Source organism: Salvelinus alpinus, chromosome 26, assembly GCF_045679555.1.
Source record: "Salvelinus alpinus chromosome 26, SLU_Salpinus.1, whole genome shotgun sequence".
NCBI lineage: Eukaryota > Metazoa > Chordata > Actinopteri > Salmoniformes > Salmonidae > Salvelinus > Salvelinus alpinus.
In genome coordinates, this window is record NC_092111.1 from 27,131,731 (window position 1) to 27,151,552 (window position 19,822).

The 19,822-nt window shown below is 47.3% G+C and overlaps 1 protein-coding gene across 1 annotated transcript in view; it reads left to right on the top strand.

The window, feature by feature from the left end:
* The window catches only part of LOC139555083 (collagen alpha-2(VIII) chain-like), a 147,513-nt gene extending 129,418 nt beyond the window's left edge, over positions 1–18,095 (top strand). Inside the window, exon 3 of the mRNA XM_071368559.1 lies at positions 16,053–18,095. Coding sequence (XP_071224660.1) covers positions 16,053–17,959 — 1,907 coding nt within the window. The 3' untranslated portion in view covers positions 17,960–18,095. The remainder of the gene's footprint in view (positions 1–16,052) is intronic.
* The last annotated feature ends 1,727 nt before the right edge of the window (positions 18,096–19,822 follow it).

The window sequence follows — 19,822 nt, forward strand, 5'->3', positions numbered from 1 at the left end:
AGGAGCATGGGAAAAGAAGAGGAGCATGGGAAAAAAGAAGAAGCATGGGAAAAGAGGAGCATAGGAAAAGAAGAGGAGCATGGGAAAAGAAGAGGAGCATGGGAAAAGAGGAGCATAGGAAAAGAGGAGGAACATGGGAAAATAGGAGGAGCATGGAAAAAGAGGATGAGCATGGGAAAATTGGAGAGGAGGCACTAGAGGAGGGGATGGAGAGAATAAAGTGGAAGGAGAGGAGAGGGAGAAGTAGGTCTGTGAATGGAAATTGGATGGTTAGAAATAGGGAAATGTTGATGATGACAGAGCCGAAGAGAACTTTACGTTCCCTGACAGTGAAAGTGAGGGTGACAATGTCCCTCTCTTCTAGGAAAACAGAGAGATAAGTTAGATAAAAAGAAAGGAGCCAACGCTCCCCATATCTTTCATTGTAGACAGAGAGGGTAAAAGTTCAGCACTTTGATTACAATGGTTAGCATGTGTAGGATGTAAACTGTAAATGTAAGCAAAGCAATGATGGTTTTCCCTAATTTCTTACAAATTGTGAGTTCAGATAGAGTTCTCTCACTCAGTTCAACTGAATATACACTCCCAATATAGTTACCCTGCTTTGTTATAGCAGTCTTTACCAACATATTATAACCTTAGCTATTGATCCATCCAAATCCATTTTCTTGTATTTCAATCCCAATTGAGGTTGCCAGTAGCATTTCGCTGCCTCGCCCAGATGGCCAGTAGTACCTCATGATCTACAGTATATACAGTAAAATATCCAAACATCGTTTCAACAGTACAAAGTACAGGTAGGACAAAATATCATCAGAAACAGACATTAAAGAGCGACTGCCCCTAAAAAGCAACTTCTTGTTTTGAAAGCGACCTATATGGCATTGATATGAGTCAAAAACAGATATTATAGTGCAAAAATTGACTACAAAGTGTAAATAGGATTATTTTGGACATGAAGTCAGTTTCATCTTAAACTGAGATTTGCGAGATTATAGGAAAAAATCATGTCACAGAATGATTAGTACTGTCACAGTTTTCCTTGGGTTTATTTCAATCCTGCCCACATCTGGCAGAACTCAACCCACTGGACACAGACGTCAAATCAAAGTCTATTCCACGTTGGTTCAATGTAATTTCATTGAAATGACGTGGAAACAACGTTGATTCAACCAGTATGTGCCTAGTGGGAAGTAATCATCAATTCGGCGCACAGCTGCAAGTTCAGACTCCTTAAAAAAAAAAACATCCCACACAGAGAAGAAACAGTATAAAACATCCATATATCTATTTCTCCCTCAACTCCGTCCAGGTTGTATATTTGATATGGAGGTCATCCCAGATTGAGACAAGTCAGACACATACATTTGTGTTGTAATGCCTTTGCTTTATTTGTCCTTCGTGGGCAGTAAAAATGCTCAGACTGTTGCTCCTTGCTCTCTCTGGGTCTAGTAGGACTTGGCAAGTCTTCAATAGGTCTGATGGGGTTCTGATTGCCACTGTTTACTGAGCTCCTCTGGGCTCCGCTAGGCTCTGCACTGTGTTTGTGTGTGTGTGTTGGTGTGTGTGAGTGTGTGTGAAGGATCTGGTAGGCCTTGTTCCTCCAACCATCTGGTTGCTGTTACCAGTGATTTTCACGTAGACTAAGACAGTCAGGCACTGTGTTTGTGTATGTGTGTGCGAGAGGGAAATCGAGAAGAGGGGACAGAAAGTGAGACAGAGAGAGCGAGAGATAGAGATATATAAAGACAGATTCTATTGATGTTTATGAATGCATGTCCCTGCATATGCCTCTCTCTTTCACTCTCGCTCTCTCTGTTGTTATGTAATGCATTAGTGAGAGTGCTGCGTTAGTGAGACGCAGGCATGTGCGTCTCCAGCCAGGTCACACGTGATACAAGTCAGTATTCGACATCCATCCATGTCTGAGGACGTTGGGAGATTATGTGGAAACCTGCCATTAGGGGCAACAGTGAGCATTGTTACCTTCAAGTAGGTTTTGGTATTGCTAAAGCATTGTGGACGGGGATGGCAGATGGCGTAAACACTTACATTTACATTTAAGTCATTTAGCAGACGCTCTTATCCAGAGCGACTTACAAATTGGTGCATTCACCTTATGATATCCAGTGGAACAACCACTTTACAATAGTGCATCTAACTCTTTTAAGGGGGGGGGGGGGAGTTAGAAGGATTACTTTATCCTATCCTAGGTATTCCTTAAAGAGGTGGGGTTTCAGGTGTCTCCGGAAGGTGGTGATTGACTCCGCTGACCTGGCGTCGTGAGGGAGTTTGTTCCACCATTGGGAACAGTTTTGACTGGGCTGAGCGGGAACTGTACTTCCTCAGAGGTAGGGAGGCGAGCAGGCCAGAGGTGGATGAACGCAGTGCCCTTGTTTGGGTGTAGGGCCTGATCAGAGCCTGAAGGTACGGAGGTGCCGTTCCCCTCACAGCTCCGTAGGCAAGCACCATGGTCTTGTAGCGGATGCGAGCTTCAACTGGAAGCCAGTGGAGAGAGCGGAGGAGCGGGGTGACGTGAGAGAACTTGGGAAGGTTGAACACCAGATGGGCTGCGGCGTTCTGGATGAGTTGTAGGGGTTTAATGGCACAGGCAGGGAGCCCAGCCAACAGCGAGTTGCAGTAATCCAGACGGGAGATGACAAGTGCCTGGATTAGGACCTGCGCCGCTTCCTGTGTGAGGCAGGGTCGTACTCTGCGAATGTTGTAGAGCATGAACCTACAGGAACGGGTCACCGCCTTAATGTTAGTTGAGAACGACAGGGTGTTGTCCAGGATCACGCCAAGGTTCTTAGCACTCTGGGAGGAGGACACAATGGAGTTGTCAACCGTGATGGCGAGATCATGGAACGGGCAGTCCTTCCCCGGGAGGAAGATCAGCTCCGTCTTGCCGAGGTTCAGCTTGAGGTGGTGATCCGTCATCCACACTGATATGTCTGCCAGACATGCAGAGATGCGATTCGCCACCTGGTTATCAGAGGGGGGAAAGGAGAAGATTAATTGTGTGTCGTCTGCATAGCAATGATAGGAGAGACCATGTGAGGATATGACAGAGCCAAGTGACTTGGTGTATAGCGAGAATAGGAGAGGGCCTAGAACAGAGCCCTGGGGGACACCAGTGGTGAGAGCACGTGGTGCGGAGACAGATTCTCGCCACGCCACCTGGTAGGAGCGACCTGTCAGGTAGGACGCAATCCAAGCGTGGGCCGCGCCGGAGATGCCCAACTCGGAGAGGGTGGAGAGGAGGATCTGATGGTTCACAGTATCAAAGGCAGCCGATAGGTCTAGAAGGATGAGAGCAGAGGAGAGAGAGTTAGCTTTAGCAGTGCGGAGCGCCTCCGTGACACAGAGAAGAGCAGTCTCAGTTGAATGACTAGTCTTGAAACCTGACTGATTTGGATCAAGAAGGTCATTCTGAGAGAGATAGCAGGAGAGCTGGCCAAGGACGGCACGTTCAAGAGTTTTGGAGAGAAAAGAAAGAAGGGATACTGGTCTGTAGTTGTTGACATCGGAGGGATCGAGTGTAGGTTTTTTCAGAAGGGGTGCAACTCTCGCTCTCTTGAAGACGGAAGGGACGTAGCCAGCGGTCAAGGATGAGTTGATGAGCGAGGTGAGGTAAGGGAGAAGGTCTCCGGAAATGGTCTGGAGAAGAGAGGAGGGGATAGGGTCAAGCGGGCAGGTTGTTGGGCGGCCGGCCGTCACAAGACGCGAGATTTCATCTGGAGAGAGAGGGGAGAAAGAGGTCAAAGCACAGGGTAGGGCAGTGTGAGCAGAACCAGCGGTGTCGTTTGACTTAGCAAACGAGGATCGGATGTCGTCGACCTTCTTTTCAAAATGGTTGACGAAGTCATCCGCAGAGAGGGAGGAGGGGGGAGGAGGGGGAGGAGGATTCAGGAGGGAGGAGAAGGTGGCAAAGAGCTTCCTAGGGTTAGAGGCAGATGCTTGGAATTTAGAGTGGTAGAAAGTGGCTTTAGCAGCAGAGACAGAAGAGGAGAATGTAGAGAGGAGGGAGTGAAAGGATGCCAGGTCCGCAGGGAGGCGAGTTTTCCTTCATTTCCGCTCGGCTGCCCGGAGCCCTGTTCTGTGAGCTCGCAATGAGTCGTCGAGCCACGGAGCAGGAGGGGAGGACCGAGCCGGCCTGGAGGATAGGGGACATAGAGAGTCAAAGGATGCAGAAAGGGAGGAGAGGAGGGTTGAGGAGGCAGAATCAGGAGATAGGTTGGAAAAGGTTTGAGCAGAGGGAAGAGATGATAGGATGGAAGAGGAGAGAGTAGCGGGGGAGAGAGAGCGAAGGTTGGGACGGCGCGATACCATCCGAGTAGGGGCAGTGTGGGAAGTGTTGGATGAGAGCGAGAGGGAAAAGGATACAAGGTAGTGGTCGGAGACTTGGAGGGGAGTTGCAATGAGATTAGTGGAAGAACAGCATCTAGTAAAGATGAGGTCAAGCGTATTGCCTGCCTTGTGAGTAGGGGGGGAAGGTGAGAGGGTGAGGTCAAAAGAGGAGAGGAGTGGAAAGAAGGAGGCAGAGAGGAATGAGTCAAAGGTAGACGTGGGGAGGTTAAAGTCACCCAGAACTGTGAGAGGTGAGCCATCCTCAGGAAAGGAACTTATCAGGGCGTCAAGCTCATTGATGAACTCTCCAAGGGAACCTGGAGGGCGATAAATGATAAGGATGTTAAGCTTGAAAGGGCTGGTAACTGTGACAGCATGGAATTCAAAGGAGGCGATAGACAGATGGGTCAGGGGAGAAAGAGAGAATGTCCACTTGGGAGAGATGAGGATCCCAGTGCCACCACCCCGCTGACCAGAAGCTCTCGGGGTGTGCGAGAACACGTGGGCAGACGAGGAGAGAGCAGTAGGAGTAGCAGTGTTATCAGTGGTAATCCATGTTTCCGTCAGTGCCAAGAAGTCGAGGGACTGGAGGGAAGCATAGGCTGAGATGAACTCTGCCTTGTTGGCCGCAGATCGGCAGTTCCAGAGGCTGCCGGAGACCTGGAACTCCACGTGGGTCGTGCGCGCTGGGACCACCAGGTTAGAGTGGCAGCGGCCACGCGGTGTGAAGCGTTTGTATGGTCTGTGCAGAGAGGAGAGAAGAGGTATAGACAGACACATAGTTGACAGGCTACAGAAGAGGCTACGCTAATGCAAAGGAGATTGGAATGACAAGTGGACTACACGTCTCGAATGTTCAGAAAGTTAAGCTTACGTTGCAAAAAATCTTATTGACTAAAATGATATAGTACTGCTGGCTGGTGAAGTAGGCTAGCTAGCAGTGGCTGCGTTGTTGACTTTGTTTGAAAGTGTAGCTGGCTAGGTAACCTCGATAATCACTCTAAACTACACAATTATCTTGGATACAAAGACAGCAAAGACAACTATGTAGCTAGCTAACACTACGCTAATCAAGTCGTTCCGTTGTAATGTAATAGTTTCTACAGTGCTGCTATTCGGTAGAAGTTGGCTAGCTAGCAGTGTTGACTAGGTAGGAGAACGGCAGCGCGGCGGACGAAAATAGCTGGCTAGCTAACCGATAATTACTCTAAACTACACAATTACAAACTACACTTGCCTCTAATTACAAAGGTTGCAAGTTTGAAATCCAGCAAATACATTTTTTTTTTTTTTTTTTTTTAAGTCTATCCCAACCCTTAACCCTTACCATTCGGAGTTAATGCCTAACCTTAAGATTTCAGGTGTTAATGCCTAACGTTAACCTTAAACAATTTGGCGTTTGCAACAACTTCGAAATTTGAGAAACATGGATGAACGTCTTATTCTGACATGAGACTGTGAGAGCTAGTTGTGCGTTTCACAATGTTTTCCCCGACAGAGGAGCTAAACAAACAGTAGCCTAATGACCAGTGGTTTCTCTGTCAGCTTCCCATAACCAAACTTGCCCCCAACCATGTACCATATTTCATGTCGAGTGCCTTTTGAACCGAGAGTCACTCAACATATCATAGATCAGTTTATTCTATGGGGGACAAGGGGCCCTAGCTACCTCAGAACAATTTCCTTTCATGACAGGCATGTTTTCAACATCTCACCATGAAATGTTGTTTGAGAAAAGCAAATCCCAGTTGTCAAAATCAAAGAAAATTCCTGAGGAGGATGTCCATTCCCATGTCCATGAACATAGGCTACCTGAAGTTTTGGCATGAGGTGGATCCTATGCCAGCATAAAGCAGGCCTGTACCCTGCTTTTAGAGTTTAATGATGGCTTGGGATCAACAAGTCAACTCAACAAGCCTTATCAGCTATGCTGAACCTTAACACACTTGTTGTTGTCTTTGGGAGCCTAGTTCAAATGGCATGCAGCTACCTCCACCTAGTGGCCATGAGACTACATTTCATTTGCATAACCTTACGCATAATTGAAAAAGGCATAACTGGGAAATCAAAACCCTTTAGTATTGCTCAATAGTTAATACCTGTATATAAGTTTATTTATGTAAAAAATTGCCAACAAACCATTTTGATGATGTTTAAAGGGGCAATCTGTGATTCAAACAACAAAGTGGTCACCCGGCATTGATTTGGTAAATAGCTCAGGGATGAGGCTGGAGAAATCTAAATTCATTAACAGGGCTATGGATGCAAGGAATGGCCATCCATTAAATCAAAATTACAGTTATAACCGTGTTTTGAGGCTAACAGTGTTTGTTTAGCTACAATTACATTGTTAATCAACAAAGGAGTAAAACAAGCTTGTATTTTGGGTTCTGATGGGGTATGACAGTTGAACTAAGCTCACGAGCCATTTATAAATGATATTTCTCAAGAATCAATGGGTATGTGACTTCATAAAGTATTCATACCCCTTGACTTATTCCCCATTTTGTTGTGTAACAGTCTGAATTCAAAATGGATGAAATTTATTTTTCTCTCTCCCATCTACACAGAATACCCCATAATGCCAAAGTAAAAACATGTTATTTGAAATGTTTGCAATTTTACTGAAAATGAAATACAGAAATATCTCATATCTCAGAAAAAAAACTATTTAATCCATTTTGAATTCCCGCTGTAATAAAACAAAATGTGGAATAAGTCAAAGGGTATGAATACTTCTGAAGGCATTGTATATCAAGAATTAAAAACTCCAACAATGGATGTAGGAATCACAGATTGTCCCTTTAATAAATGTACGTCAAATTTAAAATTTCTCATCAACATTGATAAATGGGATTATTGTTGTTGTCAAATCCATGTGCCCAGTTATAAACTACTGGTAGCCTACTTAATGTGTTTGCTAAACCCTCCCACCAAACCAAGTGTTGATCTAAGCTACTGTGGCTCAAAGGTTGTCAGAAAAACAACAACTGTCCAGCTGTTGAATAACCATCCACCCTCAATATTAGTTGGCTGTGAACTCTGCCTTTTAATGATCAAAAATGATGTACAGTACCAGTCACAAGTTTGGACACACCTACTTATTCATTTTTACTATTTTCTCCATTGTAGAATAATAGTGAAGACATCAAAACTATGAAATAACACATATGGAATCATGTAGTAACCAAAGAAGTGTTAAACAAATCTAAATATATTTGACATTCATCAAAGTAGCCACCCTTTGCCTTGATGACAGCTTTGCACACTCTTGGCATTCTCTCAACCAGCTTCATGAGGTAGTCACCTGGATTGCAGCCTTGTTAAAAGTTAATTTGTGGAATTTCTTTATTTCTTAAGCCAATCAGTTGTGTTGTGACAAGGTAGGGGTGGTATACAGAAGATAGCCCTATTTAGTATAAAAAGCAAGTCCATATTGTGGCAAGAACAGTTCAAATAAGCAAAGAGAAATGACAGTCCATCATGACTTTAAGACATGAAGGTCAGTCGCAAAAACGATCAAGCGATATGTTGAAACTGGCTCTCATGAGGACCGCCACAGGAAAGGAAGACCCAGAGTTACCTCTGCTGCAGAGGATAAGTTCATTAGAGTTAACTGCACCTCAGATTGCAGCCAAAATAAATGCTTCACAGAGTTCAGGTAACAGACACATCTCAACATCGACTGTTCAGAGGAGACTGCGTGAATCAGGCCTTCATGGTTGAATTGCTGCAAAGAAACCACTACTAAAAGGACACCAATGAGAAGAAAAGACTTGATTGGGCCAAGAAACACGAGCAATGGACATTAGACCGGTGGAAATCTGTCCTTTGGTCTGATGAGTACAAATTTGAGATTTTTGGATCCAACCGCTGTGTCTTTGTGAGACACAAAGTAGGTGAACTGATGATCTCCGCATGTGTGGTTCCCACCATGAAGCATGGAGGAGAAGGTGTGATGGTGTGGGGATGCTATGCTGGTGACGCTGTCAGTGATTGGTTTAGAATTCAAGGCACACTTAAACAGCATGGCTACCACAGCATTCTGCAGCGATATGCCATTCCATCTGGTTTGTGCTTAGAGGGACTATCATTTTTCAACAGGACAATGACCCAAAACTCGCCTCCAGGCTGTGTAAGGGCTATTTGACCAATGAGAGTGATGGAGTACTGCATCAGATGACCTGGCCTCCACAATCACCTGACTTCAAACCAATTGAGATGGTTTGGGATAAGTTGCACCTCAGAGTGAAGGAAAAGCAGCCAACATGTGCCCAGCATATGTTGGAACTCCTTCAAGACTGTTGGAAAAGCATTCCACATGAAGCTGGTTGAGAGAATGCCAAGACTGTGCAAAGCTATCATCAAGGCAAATGTTGGGTACTTTAAAGAATCTGAAATATAAAATATATTTTGATTTGTTGAACACTTCTTTGGTTAATACATGAAATGTGTTATTTAATAGTTTTGATGTCTTCACTATTATTCGACATTGTAGAAAATAGTAAATATAAAGAAAAACCCTTGAATGAGTAGGTGTGTCCAAACTTTTGACTGGTACTGTATGTCCGGGACATTCAATTTGAAAATGTACCAATCCATTACATCATTTGAGCTATTCTACTTTCTCGATTGTTATTGATGACCCTGATGACCCTGTGCCTAGGCCTTGCTCGACCCCAATGACCTGCTTTGGGCTCCGGGGCTCAGAACATAGTATGCCTGTAGGTCACACACTACTCTGACCCACTCTACACTGAGACTACACACTACTCTGACCCACTCTACACTGAGGCTACACACTACTCTGACCCACTCTACACTGAGGCTACACACTACTCTGACCCACTCTACACACTGAGGCTACACACTACTCTGACCCACTCTACACTGAGGCTACACACTACTCTGACCCACTCTACACTGAGGCTACACACTACTCTGACCCACTCTACACACTGAGGCTACACACTACTCTGACCCACTCTACACTGAGGCTACACACTACTCTGACCCACTCTACACACTGAGGCTACACACTACTCTGACCCACTCTACACTGAGACTACACACTACTCTGACCCACTCTACGCTGAGGCTGCACACTACTCTGACCCACTCTACACACTGAGGCTACACACTACTCTGACCCACTCTACACTGAGACTACACACTACTCTGACCCACTCTACGCTGAGGCTGCACACTACTCTGACCCACTCTACACACTGAGGCTACACACTACTCTGACCCACTCTACGCTGAGGCTGCACACTACTCTGACCCACTCTACACACTGAGGCTACACACTACTCTGACCCACTCTACACTGAGACTACACACTACTCTGACCCACTCTACACTGAGACTACACACTACTCTGACCCACTCTACACTGAGGCTACACACTACTCTGACCCACTCTACACTGAGGCTACACACTACTCTGACCCACTCTACACACTGAGGCTACACACTACTCTGACCCACTCTACACTGAGGCTACACACTACTCTGACCCACTCTACACACTGAGGCTACACACTACTCTGACCCACTCTACACTGAGACTACACACTACTCTGACCCACTCTACGCTGAGGCTGCACACTACTCTGACCCACTCTACACACTGAGGCTACACACTACTCTGACCCACTCTACACTGAGACTACACACTACTCTGACCCACTCTACGCTGAGGCTGCACACTACTCTGACCCACTCTACACACTGAGGCTACACACTACTCTGACCCACTCTACGCTGAGGCTGCACACTACTCTGACCCACTCTACACACTGAGGCTACACACTACTCTGACCCACTCTACACTGAGACTACACACTACTCTGACCCACTCTACGCTGAGGCTGCACACTACTCTGACCCACTCCACACTGAGGCTACACACTACTCTGACCCACTCTACACACTGAGGCTACACACTACTCTGACCCACTCTACACACTGAGGCTACACACTACTCTGACCCACTCTACACTGAGGCTACACACTACTCTGACCCACTCTACACACTGAGGCTACACACTACTCTGACCCACTCTACACTGAGACTACACACTACTCTGACCCACTCTACACACTGAGGCTACACACTACTCTGACCCACTCTACACACTGAGGCTACACACTACTCTGACCCACTCCACACTGAGACTACACACTACTCTGACCCACTCTACACACTGAGGCTACACACTACTCTGACCCACTCTACACTGAGGCTACACACTACTCTGACCCACTCTACACACTGAGGCTACACACTACTCTGACCCACTCTACACACTGAGGCTACACACTACTCTGACCCACTCTACACACTGAGGCTACACACTACTCTGACCCACTCTACACTGAGGCTACACACAACTCTGACCCACTCTACACTGAGGCTACACACTACTCTGACCCACCCTACACACTGAGGCTACACACTACTCTGACCCACTCTACACACTGAGGCTACACACTACTCTGACCCACTCTACACTGAGGCTACACACGACTCTGACCCACTCTACACTGAGGCTACACACTACTCTGACCCACTCTACACACTGAGGCTACACACTACTCTGACCCACTCTACACTGAGGCTACACACTACTCTGACCCACTCTACACACTGAGGCTACACACTACTCTGACCCACTCTACATTGAGGCTACACACTACTATGACCCACTCTACACTGAGGCTACACACTACTCTGACCCACTCTACACACTGAGGCTACACACGACTCTGACCCACTCCACACACTGAGGCTACACACTACTCTGACCCACTCTACACTGAGGCTACACACTACTCTGACCAACTCTACACTGAGGCTACACACTACTATGACCCACTCTACACTGAGGCTACACACTACTCTGACCTACTCTACACACTGAGGCTACACACTACTCTGACCCACTCTACACTGAGGCTACACACTACTCTGACCACTCTACACTGAGGCTACACACTACTCTGACCCACTCTACACTGAGGCTACACACTACTCTGACCCACTCTACACACTGAGGCTACACACTACTCTGACCCACTCTACACTGAGGCTACACACTACTCTGACCTCTCCACACTGAGGCTACACACTACTCTGACCCACTCTACACACTGAGGCTACACACTACTCTGACCCACTCCACACTGAGACTACACACTACTCTGACCCACTCTACACACTGAGGCTACACACTACTCTGACCCACTCTACACTGAGGCTACACACTACTCTGACCCACTCTACACACTGAGGCTACACACTAGTCTGACCCACTCTACACACTGAGGCTACACACTACTCTGACCCACTCCACACTGAGACTACACACTACTCTGACCCACTCTACACACTGAGGCTACACACTACTCTGACCCACTCCACACTGAGACTACACACTACTCTGACCCACTCTACACACTGAGGCTACACACTACTCTGACCCACTCTACACTGAGGCTACACACTACTCTGACCTCTCCACACTGAGGCTACACACTACTCTGACCCACTCCACACTGAGACTACACACTACTCTGACCCACTCTACACACTGAGGCTACACACTACTCTGACCCACTCTACACTGAGGCTACACACTACTCTGACCTCTCCACACTGAGGCTACACACTACTCTGACCCACTCCACACTGAGACTACACACTACTCTGACCCACTCTACACACTGAGGCTACACACGACTCTGACCCACTCTACACACTGAGGCTACACACTACTCTGACCCCCTCCACACACTGAGGCTACACACTACTCTGACCCACTCTACGCTGAGGCTACACACTACTCTGACCCACTCTACACACTGAGGCTACACACTACTCTGACCCACTCTACACTGAGGCTACACACTACTCTGACCCACTCTACACTGAGGCTACACACGACTCTGACCCACTCTACACACTGAGGCTACACACTACTCTGACCCACTCCACACACTGAGGCTACACACTACTCTGACCCACTCTACGCTGAGGCTACACACGACTCTGACCCACTCTACACACTGAGGCTACACACTACTCTGACCCACTCTACACACTGAGGCTACACACTACTCTGACCCACTCTACACTGAGGCTACACACTACTCTGACCCACTCTACACTGAGGCTGCACACTACTCTGACCCACTCTACACACTAATAACCCAGTCATGGTTAACCCAGTCATAGTTGACCCAGTTATAGTTAACCCAGTCATAGCAATCATAGTTAACCCAGTCTTAGTTGACGTAGTCATATTTAACCCAGTCATAGTTGACCCAGTTATTGTTAACCCAATCATAGCAGTCATAGTTAACCCAGTCATAGTTGAGCCAGTCATCGTTGACCCAGTCATATTTAACTCAGTCATAGTTAACCCAGCCATAGTTAACCAAGTCATAGTTAACCCAGTCATAGTTAGCCCAGTCATAGTTTACCCAGTCATAGTTGACCCCGTCATAGTTGACTCAGTCATAGTTGACCCAGTCATAGTTAACCCAGTCATAACAGGCTACATCAGACAACTAAACACAAACTCTTCCCTGTCACAAGTTGACCTCTTGCCGATGTCCTAAATGGACGCACACACTGTATATGAAGCAGACCACCATAGTTCCTGTGCCCAAGAAAACAAAGGCAACCTGCCTAAATTACTACAGACCCATAGCACCCACGTCCGTGGCCATGAAATGCTTTGAAAGGCCACCATTATCCCAGAAACCCTAGACCCACTCCAATTTGCATACCGCCCAAACAGATCCACAGATGATGCAATCTCTATTGCACTCCACACTGCCCTTTCCCACCTGGACAAAAGGAACACTTATGTGAGAATGCTATTCATTGACTACAGCTAAGCGTTCAACACCATAGTACCCTCAAAGCTCATCACTAAGCTAAGGATCCTGGGACTAAACTTCTCCCTCTGCAACTGGATCCTGGACTTCCTGACGGGCCACCCCCAGGTGGTGAGGGTAGGTAGCAACACATCTGCCACGCTGATTCTCAACACTGGAGCTCCCCAGGGGTGCGTGCTCAGTCCCCTCCTGTACTCCCTGTTCACCCACGACTGCATGGCCAGGCATGACTCCAACACCATCATTAAGTTTGCAGATGACACAACAGTGGTAGGCCTGATCAACGACAAGACAGCCTACAGGGAGGCGGTCAGAGACCTGGCCGGGTGGTGCCAGAATAACAACCTATCCCTCAATGTACCCAAGACTAAGGAGATGATTATGGACTACAGGAAAAGGAGGACCGAGCACGCCCCCATTCTCATCGATGGGGCTGTAGTGGAGCAGGTTGAGAGCTTCAAGTTCCTTGGTGTCCACATCAACAACAAACTAGAATGGTCCAAACACACCAAGACAGTCGTGAAGAGGGCACGACAAAGCCTATTCCCCCTCGGGAAACTAAAAAGATTTGGCATGGGTCCTGAGATCCTCAAAAGGTTCTACAGCTGCAACATCGAGAGCATCCTGACTGGTTGCATCACTGCCTGGTACGGCAATTGCTCGGCCTCTGACCGCAAGGAACTACAGAGGGTAGTAAATACGGCCCAGTACATCACTGGGTCTAAGCTGCCTGCCATCCAGGACCTCTACACCAGGCGGTGTCAGAGGAAGGCCCTAAAAATTGTGAAAGACCCCAGCCACCCCAGTCAGCCACCCCAGTCGCTTCTCTCTACTACCTCATGGCAAGCGGTACCGGAGTGCCAAGTAGGACAAAAAGGCTTCTCAACAGTTTTTACACCCACGCCATAAGACTTCTGAACAGGTAACAGGTCAAATGGCTACCCGGACTATTTGCATTGTGTACCCCCCCAACAGGTCAAATGGCTACCCGGACTATTTGCATTGTGTGCTGCTACTCTCTGTTTATCATATATGCATAGTCACTTTAACTATACATTCATGTACATACTACCTCAATTGGGCCAACCAACCAGTGGCTAACATTGGCTAACCGGGCTATCTGCATTGTGTCCCGCCACCCCCTCTTTTTATTTATTTTTATTAATATATATTTTAAATTTGACCCCCCTTTTTCGTGGTATGCAATTGTTAGTAGTTACTATCTTGTCTCATCGCTACAACTCCCGTACGGGCTCGGGAGAGACGAAGGTCCTCCATGCGTCCTCCGAAACACAACCCAACCAAGCCGCACTGCTTCTTAACACAGCGCACATCCAACCCGGAAGCCAGCTGCACCAATGTGTCGGAGGAAACACTGTACACCTAACGACCTGGCCCAGCCCACCACAGGAGTCGCTAGTGCGCGATGAGACAAGGATATCCCTACCGGCCAAACTCTCCCTAACCCGGACGACGCTAGGCCAATTGTGCGTTGCCCCATGGACCTCCCATTCGCGGCCGGCGGCGACAGAGCCTGGGCTCGAACCCAGAGTCTCTGGTGGCACAGCTAGCACTGCGAAGCAGTGCCTTAGACCACTGCGCCACCTGGGAGGCCCAACCCCTCTTTTACGCTACTGCTACTCTCTGTTCATCATATATGCATAGCCACTTTAACCATATCTACATGTACATACTACCTCAATCAGCCTGACTAACCGGTGTCTGTATGTAGCCTCGCTACTTTTATAGCCTCGCTACTGTATACAGCCTGCCTTTTTACTGTTGTTTTATTTCTTTACTTACCTATTGTTCACCTAATACCTTTTTTGCACTATTGGTTAGAGCCTGTAAGTAAGCATTTCACTGTAAGGTCTACCTGTTGTATTCGGCGCACGTGACAAATAAACTTTGATTTGATTTGGTTTGATCATGTGAAAACTAGCTACTCCAATATTCACCACGCTTTTTATTTTGTTTTCTTTTTTTACCTTTATTTAACTAGGCAAGTTAGTTAAGAACAAATTCTTTTTTTCAATGACGTGCTAGGAAAAGTGGGTTAACTGTCTTGTTCAGGGACAGAACGACAGATTTTTACCTTGTCAGCTCGGGGATTAAGTCTTGCAACCTTTCGGTTACTAGTCCAACGCTCTAACCACTAGGCTACCTGCCGCCCCACTAAACGAAGACCTAACCTGGGTCCTGGACTGTCTCTAAATTCACTACATCATTGCCGTTCCTAAGCAAGCCTAACTAGACAATGACAAGAATTCGGCAAAGCGGATACACACTGCCACTCATGTACAGTAGAACCATACTTCATTTGATCCCCTTGTTGCAGGATAGCTTTCCTGCAATGCAGGACATGTACAACTTGTAGTGTATTTGAGTTTTAAAAAGACTTCTGAAGTTTGTCATTTCCACTTCGAAATGTCAACTTCTACAAAAATATCCATTCATTATAATCCACACAATAATTCACATTTCTTGTTGCTGCAGGATCATAACAATGTAAATCCGGGGCAGGTAATTTGAAAGTCTATTCTACTTTCTGGACTGTTATTGATGACCCTGATGACCCTGGTCACTATTTTCACTATTTTCAGAGCCAAGTCACTGAACTGTGAAATCTCATTATGGTACCGTATATGGGATCTGGTAAAAAAAATTGTGCACTATATAGGGAATAGGGTATAATTTGGGACGCACAAACATATTTTTTATTTGTGAATGATTTGAATGAATGATTTGAAAGGGGATGAGCAGGTAATCACAAGGTCTTCCATTTTCTCATACAGACATGCCACCCATGATGGACGTAAAGGGCGAGCCAGGGCCACAAGGAAAACCTGGACCCAGAGGCCCATCTGGGCCATCAGGACTTCCGGGAAAACCAGGACTGGGAAAACCAGGTTTCAATGGCCAGCCTGGCCCTCAAGGGCCTCCAGGCTTTCCCGGCATTGGGAAGCCCGGACTTCCAGGTCTCCCAGGAAAGGGGGGCATGAAGGGGATGCCCGGGAATAATGGCGAGGTTGGGCTCCGGGGTGAACCAGGTCCCAGAGGACTTCCAGGTCAACCAGGTCTCCCCGGGCCAGCTGGCCTGTCTCTGAATGGCAAACCGGGGCTTCCCGGCGGCAGGGGCCAACCTGGGTCTCGTGGAGAACCAGGACAGAAAGGTGGACCTGGAAATCCCGGGGAGCGTGGAATCAATGGGGAGAATGGCAATGGGAAGCCAGGGATACCAGGACCCAGGGGCCCCATCGGGCTTAGGGGCCTACCAGGGCCAGCTGGTATTCCAGGTGTGGGCAAACCAGGACTGAACGGGCTTCTTGGTCCATCTGGGCCTAAAGGGGATCAGGGGCTCCCAGGAGGAATAGGAGAGCCAGGTGAGGCCGGCAATCCAGGGCTGCAAGGCCAGCCAGGACCCATTGGATTGGGCAAGCCTGGTAATGATGGATTGCCTGGAGGACCAGGTCCACTTGGGCCTAAAGGTGAGCAAGGGCTGAGGGGTTCTCCAGGGTTTCCTGGAACTCCTGGCTATGGCAAGCCTGGTCTATCTGGGCTGAAAGGAGACAAAGGCCTTTCCGGGGGACCAGGGGTACCTGGGGATAAGGGGGAGCCTGGGATTGAGGGGCAGCCAGGAGACATGGGTCCAGATGGACACCCTGGACCACCAGGATTACAGGGCCCCATGGGGCTCCCAGGAAAACACGGCATGCCCGGCCTGAAGGGAGAGTTGGGTCCCCAGGGTCATCCAGGTCTGCCAGGGTTCAGAGGGGATCAGGGTCCCGGTGGTCTGTCTGGAAAACCTGGCATTCCTGGAGACAAAGGCCCGCCGGGTCCTAATGGGGCTATCGGAAAACCAGGGCCCAAAGGTGAAGCAGGGCACATAGGCCTGCCTGGAAACCCAGGTCTTTTAGGCAATCCTGGACCAAAAGGGGAGTTTGGGTTTGTTGGGTCTCCAGGACCAAGAGGCCAGTCTGGTATCCCTGGTCTTCAGGGGCCTTCAGGGCCAATGGGGCCACAGGGTATCCCAGGTCTGAAGGGCGAATCTGGGCTGCCTGGTCTTCCAGGGCTGGGCATGCTTGGAGAAAAAGGAGTTCCTGGTCCTCAAGGTCCCCAAGGAAAACCAGGCAACTCTGGGCTCAACGGCAACCCAGGCCCACCTGGGCCACCCGGGCCCCCTGGTCCTGCAGGAAATGGCCAAACCATCGTGGCTGGGCTAACGGATTCGGAGTTGGGCGGAGGCGAGGTACCAAACGGTAGGAACCCAAAACCACAGTTTGGCCGTGCAGAGCTCTCTGCCTCCCTGGCACCAGCATTTACTGCCATCCTCACCACACCCTTCCCTCCCTCCGGGATGCCCATCAAGTTCGACAGGACCCTGTACAACGGGCAGAATGCCTACAACCCTGGCACCGGTATCTTCACCAGCCCCATGTCTGGCGTCTACTACTTTGCCTACCACATGCACGTAAAGGGACTCAATCTGTGGGTGGCGCTGTACAAAAACAATGTTCCCGCCACATACACCTACGACGAGTACAAGAAGGGCTACATGGACCAGGCGTCCGGTAGCGCCGTCCTTGAGCTGAAGGAGAACGACCAGGTGTGGATGCAGATGCCCTCGGATCAGGCTAACGGGCTCTACTCCACCGAATACATCCACTCGTCCTTCTCAGGGTTCCTGCTCTGTCCCACATAACGCCTTGCTAGTCAACTATCTCCTAGGGTAACCCCTAGTGTCCCTATATAATAACACCTGCAGCCATAACAGAATAACACCACCTGTAGAATGTTATCATCAACAGCATCAACAAGGACAGAGAAGACTCTGTGAAGGAAAGACAGAAAGAGTTAAGTAACAGGAGAAGGATACTTCATGCTGTGCTCTGTGTTTTTATCTCGTTCTGTCAAATGTCCGTATTTTTGTTATTTTTTGGGTTGTTGCTTATATTATTATAATTATTGTTATTGTCATAATTGTATTATTTTTATTTTGCCGTTGGCGTCAGTATTGCTGTTGTTTATTGGATTCAGAATTTTAAGTGCCTTACTTTGTAATGCGTAAGTAACAGTTATTAGACCTACCCATGTGACTGCATATCCTACTCAAATGCTCTGATCAGTAGGATGACATCGTCGGACCCTGGGGCTCCGATTGGTTCCCCTGGCTGCAGTCACTTCCTGCACAAAAACCTCCCATTTCCTCCCGTGTGCTCGTCCACCATTTTATGTCAAGAGCTTCCTTATTTAAATAAATATTTCACATAAAGATGTACCATTACACATACAGTATGAACAGTGTATTCAATAAACAAAATGTTCACATTTAAAAAAAAATTAAGACCTGCTATAGGGATCGATGGATTGTTGTTTATCAGTACGCTCTGATGTTTTGACGGTCAACTTCCAGTTGTCTGTTGGGTGATAATTTCCTGGTTCTATAAGAGGCTTGTGCTGAATGGATTGGTGCTGATAATAGAAGCTGATGGTTTTGGATTGTAACTATTACTTGATCAAAAATAAGTAATTGGTGTATCCAACTTGTGTCAGATTCACACAAATCCCTCTTTGACAAAGCATCAACATACAAACCAGTAACCTAAAGAATTATAAATATATAGGACACATTAAATAGACAACTGAATAAATCTAGAAATAAATGTGTAAGTTAATCATTATATTAATAAATATGTGTCAGCTAATGGACAGAAAGAATAGGCCAAATGCATTAGGATCAATGCCAAGTTTCCCTGCATCGATCCATTCTGTGGCTATTCCCATTAATCACGTGCACTGCAGATCCCCTTATTACATTCTCTATGCCACACATACAGTATACCATTGACATCACTGCTTTTTGTGTCCACTAACGCCAAGGCTGTGACCGAGCAATCAATGCCCTGGGGCCTTTCACATTAACATTTAGAGTGAACATTCTGAGCGAAAGCTCATGTGAAAAGTCTCATTCCGTCTACAAACTACAAATCTTTCAGCATTTCACAGATCGACAACTGGCTAGAGGCCATCCAACCTGTTCCTACAGAATAACCCTTTAAAGGTTCAGATCCAACCAAATGGGTGCATAGGGTGCAGTTCAAATGATCTCCTACATCTTACACAGCCCTCCCAGTATATGGTGCTATGGTGTTGAACTCATTGTGTTTATACGCGTACAGTAACAATTTCGAATCCACCGTAAACCTCACCATAACAAAGGTTAACCATTCATTTTCCATCTTTAGTTACTGTACATCGCCAACCAAAATGGTTTACCCATTGCTCAGTTTGATGGAATATCTAATGTTGCCACAGGATATTCTTAGCCGATGTCTTCTGACAGAATATGAAAGAGGGTGCACTTTCGGAAATCAGAATGCATGGATCTCCAAATGAATAAGTAAAGGGAGAGAGAGAGAGAGAGAGAGAGAGAGAGAGAGAGAGAGAGAGAGAGAGAGAGAGAGAGAGAGAGAGAGAGAGAGAGAGAGAGAGAGAGAGAGAGAGAGAGAGAGAGAGAGAGAGAGAGAGAGAGAGGGAGAGAGAGAGGCCCAGTGGTTGTGAAATC